Source organism: Thermomyces lanuginosus (assembly GCF_041956635.1).
Source record: "Thermomyces lanuginosus strain ATCC 200065 unplaced genomic scaffold VTN49scaffold_35, whole genome shotgun sequence".
NCBI classification, from domain to species: Eukaryota; Fungi; Ascomycota; class Eurotiomycetes; order Eurotiales; family Trichocomaceae; genus Thermomyces; species Thermomyces lanuginosus.
Window position 1 is genome coordinate 56,613 of NW_027192369.1, and position 18,619 is coordinate 75,231.

General features: G+C 51.3%; 10 protein-coding genes across 10 annotated transcripts; 4 read left to right on the plus strand and 6 right to left on the minus strand.

Annotated features, from left to right (window-relative positions):
- Window positions 1–509: 509 nt before the first annotated feature.
- On the minus strand, window positions 510–1,960 carry VTN49DRAFT_5458 (uncharacterized protein; the record flags this gene model as incomplete). Its single annotated transcript, XM_069413517.1, has 2 exons — window positions 510–951; window positions 1,011–1,960. 2 exons carry the CDS (start codon window positions 1,958–1,960, stop codon window positions 510–512), a joined length of 1,392 nt encoding a protein of 463 aa, XP_069266181.1.
- Window positions 1,961–3,531: 1,571 nt separating this feature from the next.
- Window positions 3,532–5,524, plus strand: VTN49DRAFT_5459 (uncharacterized protein; the record flags this gene model as incomplete). Its single annotated transcript, XM_069413518.1, has 4 exons — window positions 3,532–3,616; window positions 3,732–4,184; window positions 4,236–4,923; window positions 4,981–5,524. 4 exons carry the CDS (start codon window positions 3,532–3,534, stop codon window positions 5,522–5,524), a joined length of 1,770 nt encoding a protein of 589 aa, XP_069266182.1.
- Window positions 5,525–5,949: 425 nt separating this feature from the next.
- VTN49DRAFT_5460 (uncharacterized protein) lies at window positions 5,950–9,604 on the plus strand (the record flags this gene model as incomplete). The annotated part of the gene is made up of 3 exons (XM_069413520.1): window positions 5,950–6,967; window positions 7,584–7,882; window positions 7,952–9,604. The coding sequence occupies 3 exons, from the start codon at window positions 5,950–5,952 to the stop codon at window positions 9,602–9,604; spliced, it is 2,970 nt and encodes a 989-aa protein (XP_069266183.1).
- Window positions 9,605–9,796: 192 nt separating this feature from the next.
- On the minus strand, window positions 9,797–10,135 carry VTN49DRAFT_5461 (uncharacterized protein; the record flags this gene model as incomplete). The annotated part of the gene is made up of 3 exons (XM_069413521.1): window positions 9,797–9,882; window positions 9,932–10,061; window positions 10,115–10,135. The coding sequence occupies 3 exons, from the start codon at window positions 10,133–10,135 to the stop codon at window positions 9,797–9,799; spliced, it is 237 nt and encodes a 78-aa protein (XP_069266184.1).
- A 31-nt stretch (window positions 10,136–10,166) lies between these two features.
- VTN49DRAFT_5462 (uncharacterized protein) lies at window positions 10,167–10,934 on the minus strand (the record flags this gene model as incomplete). The annotated part of the gene is made up of 2 exons (XM_069413522.1): window positions 10,167–10,268; window positions 10,824–10,934. The coding sequence occupies 2 exons, from the start codon at window positions 10,932–10,934 to the stop codon at window positions 10,167–10,169; spliced, it is 213 nt and encodes a 70-aa protein (XP_069266185.1).
- Window positions 10,935–11,007: 73 nt separating this feature from the next.
- VTN49DRAFT_5463 (uncharacterized protein) lies at window positions 11,008–12,465 on the plus strand (the record flags this gene model as incomplete). Its single annotated transcript, XM_069413523.1, has 1 exon — window positions 11,008–12,465. The coding sequence occupies one exon, from the start codon at window positions 11,008–11,010 to the stop codon at window positions 12,463–12,465; it is 1,458 nt and encodes a 485-aa protein (XP_069266186.1).
- Window positions 12,466–13,815: 1,350 nt separating this feature from the next.
- VTN49DRAFT_5464 (uncharacterized protein) lies at window positions 13,816–14,865 on the plus strand (the record flags this gene model as incomplete). Its single annotated transcript, XM_069413524.1, has 1 exon — window positions 13,816–14,865. One exon carries the CDS (start codon window positions 13,816–13,818, stop codon window positions 14,863–14,865), a length of 1,050 nt encoding a protein of 349 aa, XP_069266187.1.
- A 312-nt stretch (window positions 14,866–15,177) lies between these two features.
- VTN49DRAFT_5465 (uncharacterized protein) lies at window positions 15,178–15,849 on the minus strand (the record flags this gene model as incomplete). Its single annotated transcript, XM_069413525.1, has 3 exons — window positions 15,178–15,294; window positions 15,365–15,760; window positions 15,838–15,849. The coding sequence occupies 3 exons, from the start codon at window positions 15,847–15,849 to the stop codon at window positions 15,178–15,180; spliced, it is 525 nt and encodes a 174-aa protein (XP_069266188.1).
- A 343-nt stretch (window positions 15,850–16,192) lies between these two features.
- On the minus strand, window positions 16,193–17,007 carry VTN49DRAFT_5466 (uncharacterized protein; the record flags this gene model as incomplete). Its single annotated transcript, XM_069413526.1, has 3 exons — window positions 16,193–16,514; window positions 16,570–16,628; window positions 16,702–17,007. 3 exons carry the CDS (start codon window positions 17,005–17,007, stop codon window positions 16,193–16,195), a joined length of 687 nt encoding a protein of 228 aa, XP_069266189.1.
- A 754-nt stretch (window positions 17,008–17,761) lies between these two features.
- VTN49DRAFT_5467 (60S ribosomal protein eL14) lies at window positions 17,762–18,382 on the minus strand (the record flags this gene model as incomplete). Its single annotated transcript, XM_069413527.1, has 3 exons — window positions 17,762–17,821; window positions 17,900–18,163; window positions 18,257–18,382. 3 exons carry the CDS (start codon window positions 18,380–18,382, stop codon window positions 17,762–17,764), a joined length of 450 nt encoding a protein of 149 aa, XP_069266190.1.
- Between the last annotated feature and the right edge of the window lie 237 nt (window positions 18,383–18,619).

Here is an 18,619-nt window from a genome sequence, read left to right on the forward strand (position 1 = left end):
ACATAGCAACCCGCTTTCGGCATTTGGAAGAGAATAGCCGACGCAAGCCGAGCCTAGGTATTCTCTCCGTCTGACCAGGATCAAGTCGTCCCTCTGCAGTTCTTTCGCTGACAACTCCGAGCGGTCATCGGCTCTTTCTGTTGTTATGCATGTGATGTGTTCCCAAGAGCTCCGGAAATCGGACTTCTGCAGAGCATTGTGTCTTCATTTTCCTGGACAATACAGGACTCAGAACGTTCCATAGTTCCGAGAAACGAGGAATCTCCTTTCAGGCGAGGGAAAGGTGGTGGTGTGGGATGGCAATCATGGCAATTGATTCCAAACGACGATCTTGTATGATGACAGTTTAGTGGGTTCAGTGCTAGACCGAGGAACCCCAAGTGTCTGTCCACTGGATCTAGTTTCAATCCTTAAGCTGACATTTCATTCCTACGTGACATAATTGATTGCTAGAATTGAGTCTTCCAGCAGTCTCGAGCATAATATTCGCCTAACTCGGCGACTGTTCGTCAGTTGAGTACGATAACGTTGCGTTCCTGGTCCTGTCGAGCCATCCGGAGTTCTTCCGCGTCCGTTTGACGAAGAGAACCAATGATGGCTCGGTACAAAGCCTCAGCCAGCTTCGGCGGCACGGCATTTCCAACTTGCTTCTTCATATTGGACGCAAACTGATATGTCACGGGGAACGTTTGCAGAGAAGCAAGCTCGCGGTTGGTATACCGGCGCAACCCACTGGGATGATAATTCTCGCCGCCACCGCATGTGATGGTTTTTGCCAATGTGTTCGCGTCAAAGGGAGATTTCTCGAACCCGGGAGGAAAGGCAGCCCCCTGGATGTCGTGATCCGGAGCATCCGCTGGGATTCCGGAAATGGCAGAATAGATGGTGACATATGGCCGACGGCCAGGCCCATGAGTCGGTTCTGGGAACTGAGGAAGTCTCTCGCCAGGTCTGCCCATGGAACCTGTCAGCATACAAGGAACCCAAATATGATATTTCTGTCAACTGACCCTGCCGCGATGAAGATGAGACGCTTTCGTCTCTGAGGGACTCCGTACTCATCAGCCCTTACAACTTTGGCATGAACAGAGTACCCCAGCTCAAGAGTGTCTCTAACTACCCAATAATATTCTTCTTTGTACCTCTCTGGCAGCCCAGAAGTCTGTTCCAGAGTATGAATGCGAGGTCGTACTTTCTGGATCAAGTTATAGGAAGAAAATATCAAAGCTGAGTTGCGATCATCATCGGCAGAGGCCACTGTATGGGCAGGAGACCACGTCTGGCACGGGGGAGAGCTGTGACTTATGTCCACCCGAATATCCTCGGCCAAGTTCGTCATGAACTGGTCAAAATCTGCGAGCTCACAGATCGTGTCCGGGAAGTTCATCCGGTACGTGCGAGTGGCAGCCTCGTTGTGGTCAAAACTCCATTTCACATCGAGACCAGCCATCCTCGCTCCGCAGGAAATTCCGCCAGCACCGCAGAAACCGTCCCCAAAGGTATATTTTCTGTTTCCGTCGGAGCCAGAACTTCCAAACAGCCTTGTCTCTCCCCGCCAATGGCGCCGCAGTACGGATGGCGGCACTCTATAACCTTCATCCGCTTCGTCAGCGTCAAGATAGCGGACGTAAAGTTCAGTTGAATCCTCGATGCACATCCACCGCAACCGGCAAAAGTATGTGTTCGGCTGTTGCTTAGAGCCAAAGCGAGACCAAGGATCATTCGTGAAATGAACTCGCACGATGTTCCGTACTAGGGTAATCGGGATCCCCTTGTCTTCCACAGAGCCATCGGATTTGACTTTGGTGATCCAGCATAGTTCCTGGTCCCATCTTGGAAACAGAGTTGGTAGGTCTTTCAAGTTGGCGAGATGGCGGCCCTTGAAACAGATGTTTCCATACGCATCCTCAGAAATCTCTGCAATACGAGCGATGCCATTATTGGCCAGCTCCACCGACATCCCTGGCCTGAATATGATGCCATTGACCTCGACAAAATCAAGTGGCTTCCGGACAGGTGCCGTTCTCCAGCCTTGACGTGCATCGAATTGCTGTTCATTCCTACCCTTCCATAGTAATACCCGCGGTTTGTTGCTATGAAAGTCTTTCTCATTGTTGTTTTCTGAAGAGTTTTCCGAGTCCGAAACAAGATCAATGACAGCTGAATCCGAGGTTCTAAATCCCCCAGTTGGAGCTCTGCTGAACAGGGTGCTTCTATGTTTATCCTGAAGTTTGCCGTTACCGAGAATGACATGGCTTCGCTGGAGCCTGGTCATTGATGCACCTGAGACGCACTCCACAAGCATACGACTATGTTTCCGGCAAACCCATGCACCAACCATGTTTCTTTGTTTGGATTGGATGAGATCGTACCTGTGACAAGACATTTTGCGAACTAGATTCCCATTACCTACCCGCCTAGTTGAGTGATTGCCGACAATCTAGAACCAGTTGGATTGGCATGAATAACCAAATCAAGAGAGAAGCTATGGGAGAAGGAAGAGCGACCAATATATGGGAAGGGCTCTATCACTGGCACGCTGGCTGATGGCATACTCCAAACAATGGGTTACATGATGATAAGGGTTTCAATCAATGAAAATCTCCACAAATGGTGTCTTTCTTCAACTTTCAGTATCCTATTGTCTATTGTAAGTGAGAAAAGATACCAATTTTCACAAGGATGAGGCAATCCTTCCACAGTCTAGTCGAATAGAAATAGTAAGCTGTGTCCCATCATTACTTCCTGGAGAGTCTCACTTGCAGGTTGGGATCAATAAAGGGGAGAAATGTTTGTCCCGGTTGAGACGCCATTGCCATTTTATGAGTAACTTCATGATGACAAGCTTCATATCACTTCAAAGAAGATCATGAATCACGACATGAGGCTAGCTCTGGGGTTGAAAGACCGCGGGAAACTCTCCGGAGACAGCTGCAGAATTAAGAAATTCATTCCAAAATTGATCATAGATTTGTCCATCGGAAAAATAATTTTCCAAGCCAATCACAAACTGTCTTCTACGACAGCAATTGTCTAGCAAACGAAGCAAGAAATTTCTGGCTCAACACACCGGCCTACTTGGGACAGTGGAGAAATCATCATCCATGGCGACCAGCCATTTTTCTCCCGTGATGAACCGGCATTCCTTTTTCTCATCGTACAGAAGTGCCGACGTCTTTTATTCCGGAACGTGAACCTCTTCTTCATCATGCTCTTTTTCTTGTGAACAGAGACTTGCACACGGCCTGCCCCTCCCCCACACGGAGAGAAGGAAATCAATAAAGTGATTGAAGGTATCTATTCTCTGCATACCCTTCCTTGCAAGCCTACTCTCGTGCCCGGTCCTGGTGCTTCCATGATGATCATGTGGAATTTTTCAATAGATGTTAGACTTCCGAACTGCATTGCGGAAAAAATTCACATCCTGACTTGCCTCTCTTTGATCGTCTAGCCTGTTTACTCATGGCTATATTTTGTTACAAAGATTGCTAACGGCCCAGTATCTAGGGTAGTTCATACTCCGAAGTCACGATGTGTGGTGTTCTCGCCCTCATTTTGGCCAACGCCAAAGGCAGCGCTGCCATTGACCTCCATGAGGCTCTATACCTTCTGCAACGTTAGTTCCCCAAATGCGTTACAATCCCTTACCTTCTGATTCAGTTTCTTTCTGCTTCCGAGCAAACAATACCAGTCTTCTTGATGGCCCTGTATCTGATAGAGTAAGCTTGCAGATCGAGGCCAAGATGCAGCGGGAATCGCAACATGTGCGTCCGGAGGACGCATTTTCCAACTAAAGTCAAATGGCATGGCTGCGAAGGTATTCCAGGATGGCGCTCGGGTGGCTGACCTGCCTGGCTGGATGGGTATTGCTCATTTGAGGTATCCCACCGCTGGAAGCAGCGCCAATGCCGAAGCGCAGCCATTCTATGTCAACAGTCCCTACGGCATTTGTTTTGCTCACAATGGAAACCTTATCAACACTCCCGAACTCAAGCGGTATCTCGACCTGGAAGCGCACCGCCACATCAACACCGACAGCGACAGCGAAGTGATGCTAAACGTGTTCGCTGATGAACTTGGTGTGACTCGTAAGGCGCGTGTGAACAGAGAGGATATTTTCAAAGCTCTGGGCAGGATGTATCAGCGCTGCGAAGGAGCGTGGGCTTGCACAGCTATGCTGGCGGGTTAGTCGGACCGCCCTCAGTAGTCATCACTCTAATTTCTAATTTCTCCAGGGTTCGGTGTCTTGGGTTTCCGTGATGCTCACGGCATTCGGCCCCTTGTTCTTGGATCGCGACCATCGATAGATGGACAAGGAAAGGACTACATGATGGCCTCCGAGTCGGTTGCGCTGGACCAACTCGGCTTCACTGAAGTCCGCGACATCAAGCCTGGCGAAGCCGTCATCATTGAAAAAGGATGCGAGCCCGTCTTTTGCCAAGTGGCTGAAAAGAAGGAATACGCTCCTGATATCTTTGAATATGTCTACTTTGCGCGTCCGGACTCGGTCATGGACGGAATTAGTGTCCATCGCAGCCGACAGCGGATGGGTGAAAAGCTAGCCGCAACAGTTCTCAAGGTACTTGGGCCAGAGGCCGTGAAAGAGATTGACGTTGTCATCCCTATCCCAGAAACGGCAAACACTGCAGCTGCCAGTCTCGCGCGGTACCTCGACAAGCCGTACTGCCAGGGCTTTGTCAAGAACCGTTATGTCTTCCGGACATTTATCATGCCGGAACAGGTCAAACGGCAAAAAGGTGTCCGCCGGAAATTGAATGCGATGGAGTCCGAATTTCGGAACCGCAACGTTCTTCTAGTGGATGATAGCATTGTCCGGGGCACCACAAGTCGAGAAATCGTGTCCATGGCCCGAGAAGCCGGGGCCAAAAAGGTCCATTTTGCGAGCTGTGCGCCACCAATCACGTAAGTCTATTCCATTTCTGGGTCCCACCTGTCGACATTATCTAACTGCCGTCCAAGACACGCTCATATTTACGGTATTGACCTGGCCTCCCCGTTTGAGTTGGTGGCCTATAATCGTCGTATTGAAGACATTGCAAAGCACATCGGTGCCGACAGTGTCGTCTACCAGACTCTTCCTGATTTGGAAGATGCCTGTGCTGATGTCGCTCGTGAGAATGGTCTGTCGGAACCCCGGAAATTCGAAGTCGGGGTCTTCTGCGGCAATTATATTACCCCTGTCCGCGAAGGGTACTTTGATCACCTAGAGAAGGTCCGAGGCGAGGGTCGGAAGATCCAAGCGATGGACAAAGCTAAAGAGGCCATCCTCAACGGCGTGGCAGGTCGGCGCGAGTTCGACATGGCTGCAAATGGAGTCAAAATCGATAGCAATGGCAAAGTAGTCCCGGCGGAGTCCCGAGAAGAAGCGGAAAAGGAGTCTGAATATCCTACCGTCGGCCGCGCAGAGGCGCAGGGACTGTCGCAAGCCGATGACAATGAAACGCCACCAAACGTGCGAGATCGCATGGATGTGAGCATTCACAACCTTGGTGACTATGTGTGATGGCTTTTTATGATATGAATTTCTTCTGGTTCATGGTTGGAGTTATAGGTATCTGCTTCGGATAGGTGGCACTGTGCAGTTTATATCCTGTGAAATGGTGATGCAAGTTGGTATAGACACATTGGATTCCGTTATTTCATGTCCTTCCTGTATAGTGCCACCATGTAATTATACCAAATACTCCATACGCAATCCTAAGCGTTGCCATGATGGCAATTTGTCAATGGATATCCCCCTGGTGGATGTAGTTGAGAGGTCCATCAGCATCACGTGCGAAACGACGGTTGTTCCTTCCTCAGCCTCACCATCGCACCTTCTCTTAATAATATAAATGCATTTCGAAATGATTTCTACGCAATCTACGATATAATCAGACAGCATCTGACTTCAACACGGGTCCTAGATCGAGGAGCAAGCAGTCCAACATGGAGCGCCGCGTGACTCGATCCATGACAGCGAGCCAATGGCTTGCAGCTCTCCCTGAAAACAAAACGAGTCACACTGAGGCAACTTTCCGAACAGCACCTAGAACGGTCCAAGGAAAGAAGGCGCGCAAGGCAAAGGCCATCACAACAAAAGAGAAGTCGGCGGCTTCAATCAAAATGAATGGAAAGACTATGGCCGCGAAACAATCTTTCAGGAGGCGTGAAAAAATTCCTTCCAAAGCGATCGAGACGCTCGACATCAGTGAGCTACCACACAATCTGGGAAAGGCTCCTCAGGCAATTGTTCAGGCCGTTCCAGTAAACAACATCAAAGAGGAACATAAAGAGAGTCCAAATATCGAGACCATTGATACGAGCAAAGTGACACGGCGGCCAGGATCAGAGGAAACGGCAAAAAAAGCCCCTTACGGCCTCACTCCCGGAGTCAGTCCCTTTCCCAATTGGCCGCATCCCACACCTGAAGAGTGTGAGGAAGTAAACAGGCTCCTATCGAGCGTCCATGGCGAGATAAAGGCACCAGCAGTAATCCCAGAGCCTTCACTTACTGTGACCGGCTGTGGTGAAGTCCCGTCTGTATTAGATGCACTCATTCGGACCCTTCTCAGCGGTGCCACGACCAGTGCGAATTCCGCCAGAGCATTCCAAGGACTTGTCCAGAAGTTTGGAGTACTGGGGGAAGGCATAGGTAAAGGAAGTGTGAACTGGGACGCAGTACGTCGAGCTCCCATGGAGGAAGTTTTCCAGGCGATGAGGAGTGGCGGTCTTGCGGCAACGAAAAGCAAATACATCAAGGATATCCTGGATATGGTGTATCGGGAGAACCAGGAACGCAAATATGCGGCAAAGCACCCCGAGAAAGGCAATGAAATCATGAACGTTTTGCCTGATGCAGTCAAACAGGATGAAGTCAAGCGTGCAGAGGAAAATGTACTCTCCCTTGACTACATCCATGCTCTAGACAAGGACCAAGCCATGATGGAGCTGGTCAAATTCCCAGGTATCGGTCCGAAAACTGCAGCATGCGTGATTCTATTCTGTCTCCAGCGACCGTGCTTTGCTGTCGACACGCACATCTTCCGAATTTGCAAGTGGCTAGGCTGGGTTCCAACAAATAGCAAAGGTGTGACGGAGATCACCATGTTTAGACATCTCGAGGTCCGAATCCCAGATCACCTAAAATACTCTCTTCACCAGCTCTTGATTTTTCACGGAAGAAGCTGCCCTCGCTGCCGGGCCATTACTTCCGAAGGCAGCGACAGGTGGGAAGATGGATGTGTGATTGATCATTTGGTGAAGAGGGCTGGAAAAAGGAAGAATCGGCATTGAAGGTCAAGGATAATGCGAAATCTAACAACTATTGATATTTCAAACAATCTATCTCTATTCTAAGAACATGTATGGAACGCCGTCTGCGAGAGAAACCAAGCGCTCTAAGGAGAACAACCGATCTTGTTCCTGATCCATCCTATCGAGCTTTATCTTATCTTATCTCTACCAGATTATTCCATATCGGGTATAGTCTGCATTTTGCTCAGTCTGGGGCTTCGGGTTCGGGTGAAAATCGCGTTCAGGCCACCCGAGCAGCAGGTAGCCAGAGCTCACTCCAGTGGCAGCCGCTGTCGGCTTCATTGTGAACGCAATGGAGTCAATTTTGGGATTGCTGCCTGCCCAGGTGCAGGATCTCGTAGTTGATCTGGATTTGGAATGCCAATTCCTCAAATCCGGCGCAGTGGCATTTGTGGTAGCGCTCCTGGCGGCTTACCTGGGGTACCTGTATCTCCTGCATCGGCGAGAGGCGCCCCTCAAGTTCGATGTCCCTCTCCCGGAACCGCTGAAGCCAGATTGGGTGGGAGCGAAATGGGAGGACTTGACCGGAAAGGAGAAAGCGATTCTCGAAGGTCAATTGAAGGGGGTAAGTGCCATTGTCCCTGGATGTGTTACCGACTGGAAACAATACACTTACCATGATGGCGCGCCGTAGAAATGGGATCCCGAGCGCATAATAAGTTATTGCCCCGCTGATGGAAGAATCCTTGCGACGGACATCAAGCCTGCAACCCCAGAGACGATCGATCGCGCGGTGCAAGCGGCAAAACAAGCGCAGCCAGCCTGGGCGCAAACGACTTTTTCACAACGACGGCAGGTGCTCAAGACTCTACTCGCATACATCCTCGAGCATCAGGATGATATCGTCACCGCATGCTGTTTGGACAGCGGAAAGACCAAAGTTGACGCGTCGTTTGGCGAGATCCTCGTCACGGTCGAGAAGCTCAAGTGGACGATTGATCATGGCGAGAAGGCGCTGCTGCCCGAAAGACGGCCCACGAATTTGCTAATGATGTACAAGAAAAACACGGTGAGGTATGAGCCGCTGGGTGTGGTTTCGGCATGCGTGTCGTGGAACTATCCATTCCACAATCTGATCTCTCCCATTATCAGCGCGCTCTTCGCGGGAAATGCAATCGTGGTGAAGCCCTCGGAACAGACGGCATGGAGCTCGGGATACTTTGTCGAAATCTTCCGGCGTGCGCTCATCAGGTGCGGCCACTCGCCAGACCTGGTGCAGACGGTAGTGTGTCTGCCCGAAGTGGCGGACAAATTGACCTCTCATCCGGACATCTCTCAACTGACCTTCATCGGGTCGCGGCCCGTGGCACACAAGGTGTGTGCGTCGGCATCCAAGTCTCTCATTCCTGTGACGGTTGAGCTGGGAGGAAAGGACCCTTTCGTTGTGTTGGATGATCCGACGACGGTCAAAGATCTGCCATCGGTGGCGTCCATGCTGATGCGTGGCGTTTTTCAATCGGCTGGTCAGAACTGCATCGGTGTGGAGCGAGTCATTGCACTGCCGGGCTCGTACGACAAACTGATTGATATTGTCACGCCGCGCATCAAGGCTCTTACTCTTGGATCCGTTCTTGTCGACTCCAAACCCGATCCCAAAGATCCCTCTTGGAAGCCGTTCACACCGGACGTAGGAGGAATGATCTCTTCTGCATCGTTTGATCGTCTTGAATCCCTCATCGCAGATGCCGTCAAGCAAGGTGCGCGCCTAATCCACGGCGGGAAACGCTATCAGCACCCACGGCATCCCCATGGGCATTACTTCACCCCAACGCTTCTTGTCGATGTCACGCCGTCCATGGAGATTGCGCAGGTGGAACTTTTCGCTCCCGTGATGGTGTTCATGAAAGCCGAGTCTGTTCAGGATGCGATCTCAATCGCGAACAGCAGCATGTACGCCCTTGGAGCAAGTGTCTTTGGCTATAACGCATCCGATGTGGAAGCATGCGTCTCTGGCATCAAAGCCGGCATGGTCGCCGTCAACGACTTTGGCAGCTACTACGCTGTCCAGTTGCCCTTTGGCGGCGTCAAGGGTTCCGGCTACGGTCGGTTCGCGGGCGAGGAAGGCTTGCGGGCGGTCTCCAACCTCAAATCGGTTTGCGAGGATCGGTTCCCTAAATTCATCAGAACACGCATCCCACCTCGACTCGATTACCCGATCTACAAAGGCGGCTCTCCTCGCACGAATGGCGCAGGCGCATGGGAAATGTGTAAGGGCGTCAACGAGATGTATCAGCCAAGCTTGAGTGGAAAGGCAAAGGGGATCTTGAAAATCCTCAAGAATTCTTGAAAATGTACCATGTCACGAGTAAATAATCATGTACATTTAATCAGCATTTAATTCATTCATCCATGCTCGTCATAAGTAGTATCAGTCGTAAATCATAAAAACACTGGTATACTGGTATCGAAATGCAATCCAAAAGACTGGACAGGCAGCGACCAAATGAACATGAGCAGCAGTTGCAAACGGCAACTGCAGTTAACATCGAATGGGAATGAGAAAAGAAATCAGATTATATCGCCGCTCGTGCGGGTGTTGCATGATGATGATGATGATGACGCCGTCTTTTCATTCCCACACCTCGACCCATTCGTCGCCTTCTACCGCCATAACCGCATGTCACGAAGGAGATGATGGCGTCCAAAACTGTGACAACGCCATTGACGATGGCGGTGAGGACGGCGCCGATGCCATGGACAATGGTCATCAGGCAGTTGCCGATGGCTGCAAAGATGGTTTGAAACTGCATAATCCAGTTAGTATCAAATGGTACGGGAAAAGGAGGATTAAACGTACGCAAGATAGGACAGCACCCATTTTGAACTTGTTACTGAGAACCGGATTCAGTTTATTCGTCTGATTTGTTGGATTCGTAAGAAGTGATTAGACCTTTTGTTGTTGATGGCCGTGAAAGATGTTCACTTCGGTAAATAAAATCGAAAAGATGTAGCTATGTATTCAGGTACAATTCAGAAACTTCAAAGAGACCAGATAAACGTCGACGACGAGACGACTTATATACAACAATGTTGATTGCTTCCCGTTAATCCATGTTCACTCAATCCTGCTATCTCGAGCACAATGACGACACAGAAATCATGCCGAATGTGACCACATCAAGGCATTTCCCAGTTCCATGCAATGCATATTCTGGAGGAAAGGAGATTAGTGACGTCACCAGCCTCTTTGCTGCAGGCTCATTTGCAGGACAACGAATGATGTCAATGGCTTGCCAGGGTTGTTCCAGTTACAGGGCCAGTTGTCGAAAAGCCCTACCTCCTCTGGCTTAGCGCGTCACTTTCGACTAGGGTTCAGCCCTGGAATATGAAAATGCCTGAAGCCCACAGAACTAGCAGCAATGCCATCATCTTCATACCTTCAGTCCTTTTCATTTCGCGTTCTATTTCCAGAGCCATCCATGACCTCATGTGCTGATAACCCCCTGATTAAACCTTCCTGGAGTAGAGTTAACGTTCCCGAAAGCATGGGATAAAGCGGACGGTACCTTCCTATGACCGTTTAGGTTACAAAATCTAGGGCTGCTATCGTCACGTGGTGATAGTAAAAGGGAAGCAAAGCAAATCGAAATCAGCATGTCCTTATTGTTGACACTCATGGTCTATTGAGTCGTGCTACTGATGCCGTGATTGCGGCATCAGTAGGCGCTTGAACTGATTGTCTCATGTCAGATGCTTACGCCCATTCGGGTTCGCGGCCGGCGAACGAGACAAAAGCCAAAAAGCCAGAGCAGCAATGATGATCCCGGAGAAAGCCCATCATCCCAGGACAGCCAGGGTTCCACGACATCCAAACGACGCGCGCGCTTGAAACCCTTTGATCAACTCATAGATTACCAAGAAAAGACTCTCGCTCACCGGAGGGCGCTCCTTGCAGCCGCCGCGGCCGCCCCGAAGCATAAGAAACGAGCCGGTCTGTCCCTATTAGAGCGCCTTCCGGTAGAATTGCTTGAGAGAATATTTATCTATTCGTTGGAGCTCAACCTACCACGAGCGTCAGCGCGGATTGGCGCCGCAGTGTCAAATTCCCGAATCTACCGGGAATTGATCTTACTTGCATTCTACGGGGAAGACGATGGCCCCGTCACACAGCCAGAATGTCGCGCAGCCATATCCAAGGCGTTTCGATTGGCTGAATATGGGCCCCTGAGAGAGAAGGAACGTACACGCTTACAAGCCGCCGTGCTGAACTGTCGATGGTGCACCCGCGACCGGATCCGAGCCCAGCTGCCCGAGCTCATGCGCATGATAGTTTTTCAGCAATGGTTCGACCGGAATATTGACATGTCAAGCGAGGAGAAGTCGGAGCTGGAACGCCTTCTTGCTGGGAATACTGTTCAGCGACCGGGCATTGACGGTTACACCTTCGAAGGGACGTCAATGGATGAACGCGTTTATCTCACCATTGTGCCACTGGTATCAGTCACGTATGCCACCAATTTTGAACGTAAGACCCGGGGTGTGATGAGTCTACGCAGTCTTCCTGATCGACTTCTTCGTGGCGGCAAGCAAGACTTCAGGTCCGACGATCTGGACCTTCTCGAAATTTTTCGCGTCCAAGCCGAGTTACAGGAACCTCGGCATCTCAACACCCCTTTAGTAGATTACTCGCGCGATGCTTTGCAGGAGGGGATCCACAACGCGGTCATCTCACGAAACGAGCGCGCATTGACCATCCTCCTCAAACTAGACGAACTGCTAGTTCGCTCTCAAATCACCGAGTCAGGAGAAGCCCCCTATTCTCTTCCCGCGGAGCATTTTCGCACCGCGGTGCATCATTCCCCCAACGATCCGCGCTTCTTCCAGCTTCTTCTCCGGGCAAATGCCGAAAGCGTTCCGCCTGATGATCCCGACATCACGCAGTGGGCGATGGATCTGCAGTCATCACCAGAGCAGGGAGACCGTGCATTGGGCCGATGGCTACTGGATTTCATGGTCTGGCTCACTCCAGATGCGGTCGAGAGAGCTAGGGAAAATCCCCAACGAGCGGCACTCTTCTACCAGGGCGGCATCAACCTGGACCATGAGATGGGACGATCATACGCAGAGTTCGCGGGCGGGACCCGGAAACTTTCGCGCTGGATGGGCGAGACTGATTACGACGTCTCAAAACAGTGGCCAGCGCGTTAGTAGTCTCGACGTAATGCTACCTGCATTCAAATAGTTCATTGACGAGTCGAAGTTCATGACAAATCATCGGGTGTCGATTGTCCGCTTCGCCTAGCGATCTTCATTTGTAGCCTGATAATGCTGGCATACGTGAACAATAGAAATGCGATGGTTGCAGGCAGAGAATATCACCGGTTTAGTACGGACCTAAATGTCTAACATTGAAGGAACGACGGAAAAAGCAAAGAGAAGAAGGACTCAAAGGCAGTCCTCTCCGTTTCATACTATTTTTTCCTCGATTGTATCAAGATGGCCACTAGATTCGTTGCTCCTTTCTATCCATTTGCGTAGATCGGGAGCCGTTCCCGAGACATTATGAATTTGATAGCGGAGCCTCTCTACGCATGCGAACAGCTCGCCCATTTGGGGTGTGCGGCCTAGCTGGTATCTACCTCGCTTACCGACGAACTACATACGACATCGCTAGAACAGTGAAGCGGCTCATCGGTGTCCGTTGTGCAACGGTTCGATACGTGTCACTTCACCCCTTGCAGAGAGAGCGAGACAGGTGGGGAGGCACGCCATGGGCTGCACGCAGCAGCATGCACACATTTTCCGCATTCGTGATGGCAAGCGGGCATTAGCAACTCACTAGTCCTGTTCAAGCTAGTAACTGGAGTTCAACCCGACAGTCCGGCACTGATAGGTTGATCATACGGAATGGCCGAACCTTGGGGCCCATAGTTAAGAGACAATGCCGGTGATGACGGTTCAAACGCCCAGCCAACCAAGGCATTTGACTTTTTATTTCTACCCTTTATCTCCTCTCGATGCCTGGGCGCTGGCTTTTCGACGAATGCGCAGCGCGCGCTGATCGGCCAGAAGTGAGTGAACTGTTCGGCGTTTGCTAGACTGATCGCTTGCTGCCGTCGCAACGGTACTCAAAACAGGAGGTCCCCTCCAACGGCCGACAGCGAACATTATAGAACGGACGGCCTCACCACATCCTAAAATTTTCCCGACTGTCTGCTTTGACGTTCAATCTTCAACAACCAAGTGTCTGGCTCTTTCCGCGGGCGTGAACGAGCAGAGACATACAAGAATTGCTGGATAGGTCTCGGCGGCCGGCAGCCCGCACATTGAACCCACTTCTCCCCAAGGTCAAGTCGCGTCGTACATGGACCCACGGACCCAAAAAGATACTGCGAAGGCCGTTCAGAGTCGTGCGCGCAGTTTGCATTCTTTCTCCCAGCAATTGACCGGACTGGACCGCAGCGACGCCGTCCGGACAGCATGCTCCAGGCTTCTCGCCTCCGAGATTGGGACTTGATGGTAGTTAATACATAGAGGCCTGAGGGAATGACTGAATGGATGGATTCGGCCTCAACTCTCGTACCACGCCAGGCGCCTGCCTGGAGCCTCTCCCGGCTGGAGTTGCTCCCAGTGGAAATGATTGAGCGGATCTTTTTCGAGAGTCTCGAATTCAACCTCCCGCGGGCGTCGTTTTACATTGCGCGCATTCTGTCAAAGCGGAGCATATACACCTGGCTGATCCGGCTGGCGTTTGCGAGCCCCAATGAAAGTTCCAAGGAAGATTTCTTCACGCCGCATTTCCTTCCAGTCCCCTACAGTTTCTTCGCTCTGTCCTACACCGAGCGCGTGAAGTTGCAGTCAGCGATTTTGTCATGTCGATGGTGCACACTATCGCTCATGCGGGAATGCCAACGGGACTACATCGCACACGTCATTCGGCAAAAGTGCAATCATCTCATCTTCAGTCCCGAGGACAGAGCGATTTTAGATAACATCGAGTCGTACTTTTCGCGGCCGCTGGACTTTGATCACAACCGCGAAGGGCTAGGAGCCCGACATGGTAGTATGGGCGATTTTGTACTCAGCGCTCGCGACCCTGCACGGCCCAACGAACAGCTCAAGGTGGCGATCTGGATTCACTTTGGCGCTCTCCAGATCCGCAAAGGCCCCGTGCATCACGACATGGATATTTTCCGCTTACCATACTGCTACCCTGACACTCCACCGCGCATGCCGGACAAGTTGCTCACGAAGCCGTTCACGCCGCAAAAGCTCGAGTTCCTTCGCCTTCTTTCGACGCTAGCCTACATCGACGATGACGCAAACCATGCCCGCAGCAAGAAAATCTTGCGCGAGGTCATCAACGACCGCGATTACGATTCAATGGACAAGATGATCGACATGTGCATTCGTACAAAGGTGTACAGCTACCCACTCCAATGGCCCGTGGGGAAAAAGGTTTTCCGCACAGCGCTGCATCGTGCGGAGGGGAAGCGTGATCGATTCATCATGCTGCTCTACCAGCGGCGACCGGATCAGGTGCATGGGCTTGATGATAGACGCTTGAAGGACAAGCTACTGGATAATATTGGCTATTGGGAGAGATGATAGATGAGCTTTAGACGAGCATGTATATATTGGTCTTTGCATGAAGTAACGTCTCTCTATGTACCTAGAGCCTTTTCTACGCGAACAGTGAAGAAAAAATCGATGTTGCTAGATGCATCAATCAATTACAAAGGAAAAATATCATTCGAGAGTAATGAACGAGACTACGAGCCCATTCTCCGTGTACAACAGCCGACGCATCTCGGACATCGTCTAATTGAACAGAGTTTCTATACACACAGCCGGTACCACAAACTAGCACACTGACTAGGGATACACGACCATCGCAACATGACCAACCATTCCGCGCAATCACAGCACAGACAGATCGCCGAAGCGCTCCTTGTAGCCCGGCGGCATCCACTTGCCCTTGGAAACGAGCTGAGCGGTCTTCTCGTCGATTTCGGGCTGAGCGGCAGCAACCTCGTCCTAATTGGCACAAAGGAAACCCGTTACTCCAATATCCAACAATCACAAACAATCGACCAGATAAACATACCACAGTGAGGTCCTCAAACGGCCGGGCAGTCTCAATGTTCTCCAGCGTCTTGCGGAGGTTCGCCAGTTCAGCCTCAACACGGCCCTTGGTCTCCTCCGCACTCTTGATGGCCTGGGCCTCAAAGGCATCAATGGCCTTGAGCTGGCGGCTCAGGTCGTACGTCGCGGGCTTGAAGTTCTTGAAGTAGTTCTCGATCTCGTCGACGATAGCCTGGTTCTTCAGGGTCCGCCGGTAGTAGTCAAAGTCAACGGTCTGGGGCTGCTCCGACAGCTGCTGCACCTTGCGGCGGGCGTCATCGTTGCGCTTCTTGAACGCCTGCAGCGACGCAGCCGTCTGGCCCCGGAGGCCCAGAGCGCTGGTCACCTTGGCCCAGTCAATCTTGAGCGCGGCACTACGCTGCAAATTTCGCGTGTCAGCTGGGCACATCCAGTCTCCCATAAATCTCAAGAAAGAGAAAAAGCTCATGAACATACCGAGGCGGCCATTGTGGATGGTGGAGCGTGAATTGGAGCGGAGAAGTGGGAGTTGACGATGTATGTGCAAATTGACGCTTTACTCGGAACTTTGGGGATGGTCCCGGGATCTGGTCACGTGACCAACGTCGGGAACAACAGGAACCAATTTGGAATCACAATGGGCAAGATATTGAGTGATCTGTTGACACGGATGACAATTACAAGACTTGGTTGAGGATTACTCAATTACATCCAGAGAATCTCATTCCTCACTCCAGAAACTTTGTTGGAGCTAAAGTTCGTCAAATCCACAAGACACAGAAGGTCATTTTTCAGTTTTTAGTTTCTTGGTGCCGCTCATCAACCCAGCAGATCATATGCTGAGCGCCATGATGGAGTTCACAATATCATTGTCATTCTCCCGTAGCGCCTTGACGGCCTTCTTTCGAGACACGTTGGCCTGGGCCATGACCAGTTCAATGTCCTTCGGCTCCAGGCCGGTCTCGTCGACCTCCTCGCCGTCATCCTCCTCCTCGTCCTTCTTGGCTTCGGTCTCCGGCGCCTTGCCCTTGCCTTCTTGGGCGTGGTCATGACCAGCGTGCTCGGCGGCGCCAGCCTCAGCAGCAGCCAGCTGCTGGGCAGCGTTCACCTGAGGCTGAGCGTTGAGATCCTCAATCTTGGCCTCACCGAAGATGCTGTAGGCATAGAGTTAGCATTTTTCCCAATTGATCCATTAGCGGGACCACTTACATCCAAGCGTTGCTGGAAGGCGAGCGGTAGACATCAGGCTGGTTGATGACGAAGAGAATCTACACACCCCAATTACCCATCAGTCCCTCTATCCGTCGCATCAAGATCATTGACATTGCAGGGTAGACGTACGTTCTTGGGCCGGCGGAGAGTCACGCGAGTGATACCCGGAACATGCTTCAGGCCCAGCTTGGCAATGGCTTTACGGGCCTTCTTCTCATTGCGCGAGTGGATCGTGACGGTCGCACCACCCGGGATGGTGGTCGGCTCGCCGGTGGCCTCAGCCTCGGATTCGGAGCTGCTGCCCTCGTCCTCGACGGTGGCCTTCTTCTCCTCCTTGGCCTCCTCCTTGGCCTCCTCCTTAGACTCCTCCTTCACCTCCTCCTGAACCTCGTTCTTAACCTCCTCCTTAACCTCCTCGACCTTCGTGTCGGCCATGGTTCCGTCTTGATCTGCTCGGATCCGAGGAGAGAGCGCTTCTGCTGTGTGTAGGCGTGGTAAGCGCGCTGCGTTTCTGGGATCGCACAATCAAAGGTAAAAAAGTTGCAATTTCAAAATAGTGGCATGGCTGGGAAGGTGTGTGCTCGCCCTTCCACCCTGGCGGGGCACACAATGGAATTGCAGGTCGAAAATTCCCAGTCCATAGCCATTGAGAACATGAAAATTCACTTGAACGTACCTGGACGATACTACAAGTTCGTTGCTGCGAACGACGATTTTTAACAGTTTCTTTCCTGACGGGCTCGACTGCTGTGTGAACAACTGACCCCAATTTCGCACTTTTGCCGAAATCCGCTTAGCGTCTTAGCCGAGCAAACCAAATATGGTAATAGATTTACGTCTACAGGCGACAAGAGCAGCTAGTGTTAAGAATGTAAGAACAAACCGGATGGTTATTTGATGAACATCAATATGGTCTAGTTCTATTCGGATTACTCCATTGCCTTTCTGGCATGCACAATGGCATGCTCAGAGCAACAGTGTCGAGTCATTGGCACAAGTGGAAGAGTTGTTTTGTCGTCACACAGAGAGGACCATTGATTTGTCCGGATATCAGTGTTTTTGATCAATAAAAGGACGATCGCTGCGAAGTTTATAATAATGCACACAGCAAGATCTTCCCATCAAACTCCAGCCAATCGAACCATCAAACAAATCCTCTCCCTCAGTAACCCGTCATCATGACCCGCGATTACGACGACTTGGCGGCAGCGCGGAGCTTAGCCTGCGCCTTCAGAACCTCGTAGCGAGCCTGTAAACAAGTTAGCTTCTGTGACCGAATCTTCCATAGACCCTCTCGAGCGGCCCCCTGTAGAATCCCGCCACATACCTGCTTCTTCAATCGCATAACCTTGAACCGCTCAAAGTCGGTCAGGTTCTTCCGTCGCTCCTGCTGAGCAGCCTTCTTAGCGAAGCTGCTCTGCGCCCACTTGCCATCAATGTCCTCCTTCTCCCAGAGCTTTCGCACGGGACCGGTGCCAGCGGCGCGGGGGAGCTTGGGGATCACGAAGGGAGTGAGCGTAGCGTGAGCCAGGGAGAGAGAATGACGAGGAACGATCTTGTCCCCATTCGTAGAAGGCCCATCAACCAGCACCTGTATCCCAAACATTCGCAATTAGCCCTGTCGCGCATTCCCAACAACAAAAACCCTAAAACGGAAACCCGGGAGACCTCAACGGCGACGTACACGTCTGTGGTCGATAATCTCGACAATAACGGCAAGCTTGCCAGTGTAAGGACCCCGTCGGATCAGCACCACTCGGCCGATCTCGACGAGTTTCCACGACGTGGCTTTCAGATCGATGTTGGCCATGGCGGAAGGCTCGCTGCAGGGACGATGCGAATTAGCACTCAATCGAACACGGGCAGGCGATCGTAGTAATGGGAATTGCGAGGAAAAACTCACATCGACGACTCCGTTCAAGGGCGGGACTGGGGATCGTGAATTTGAAAGGGTCGTAATCGAAGTCGCATGGAGACACTGAAATCGCGAAATTCCCACAAAGAGGCTCGCTTAGCGGGCCTTGCTTAGTCATACTAATTTGGTGTT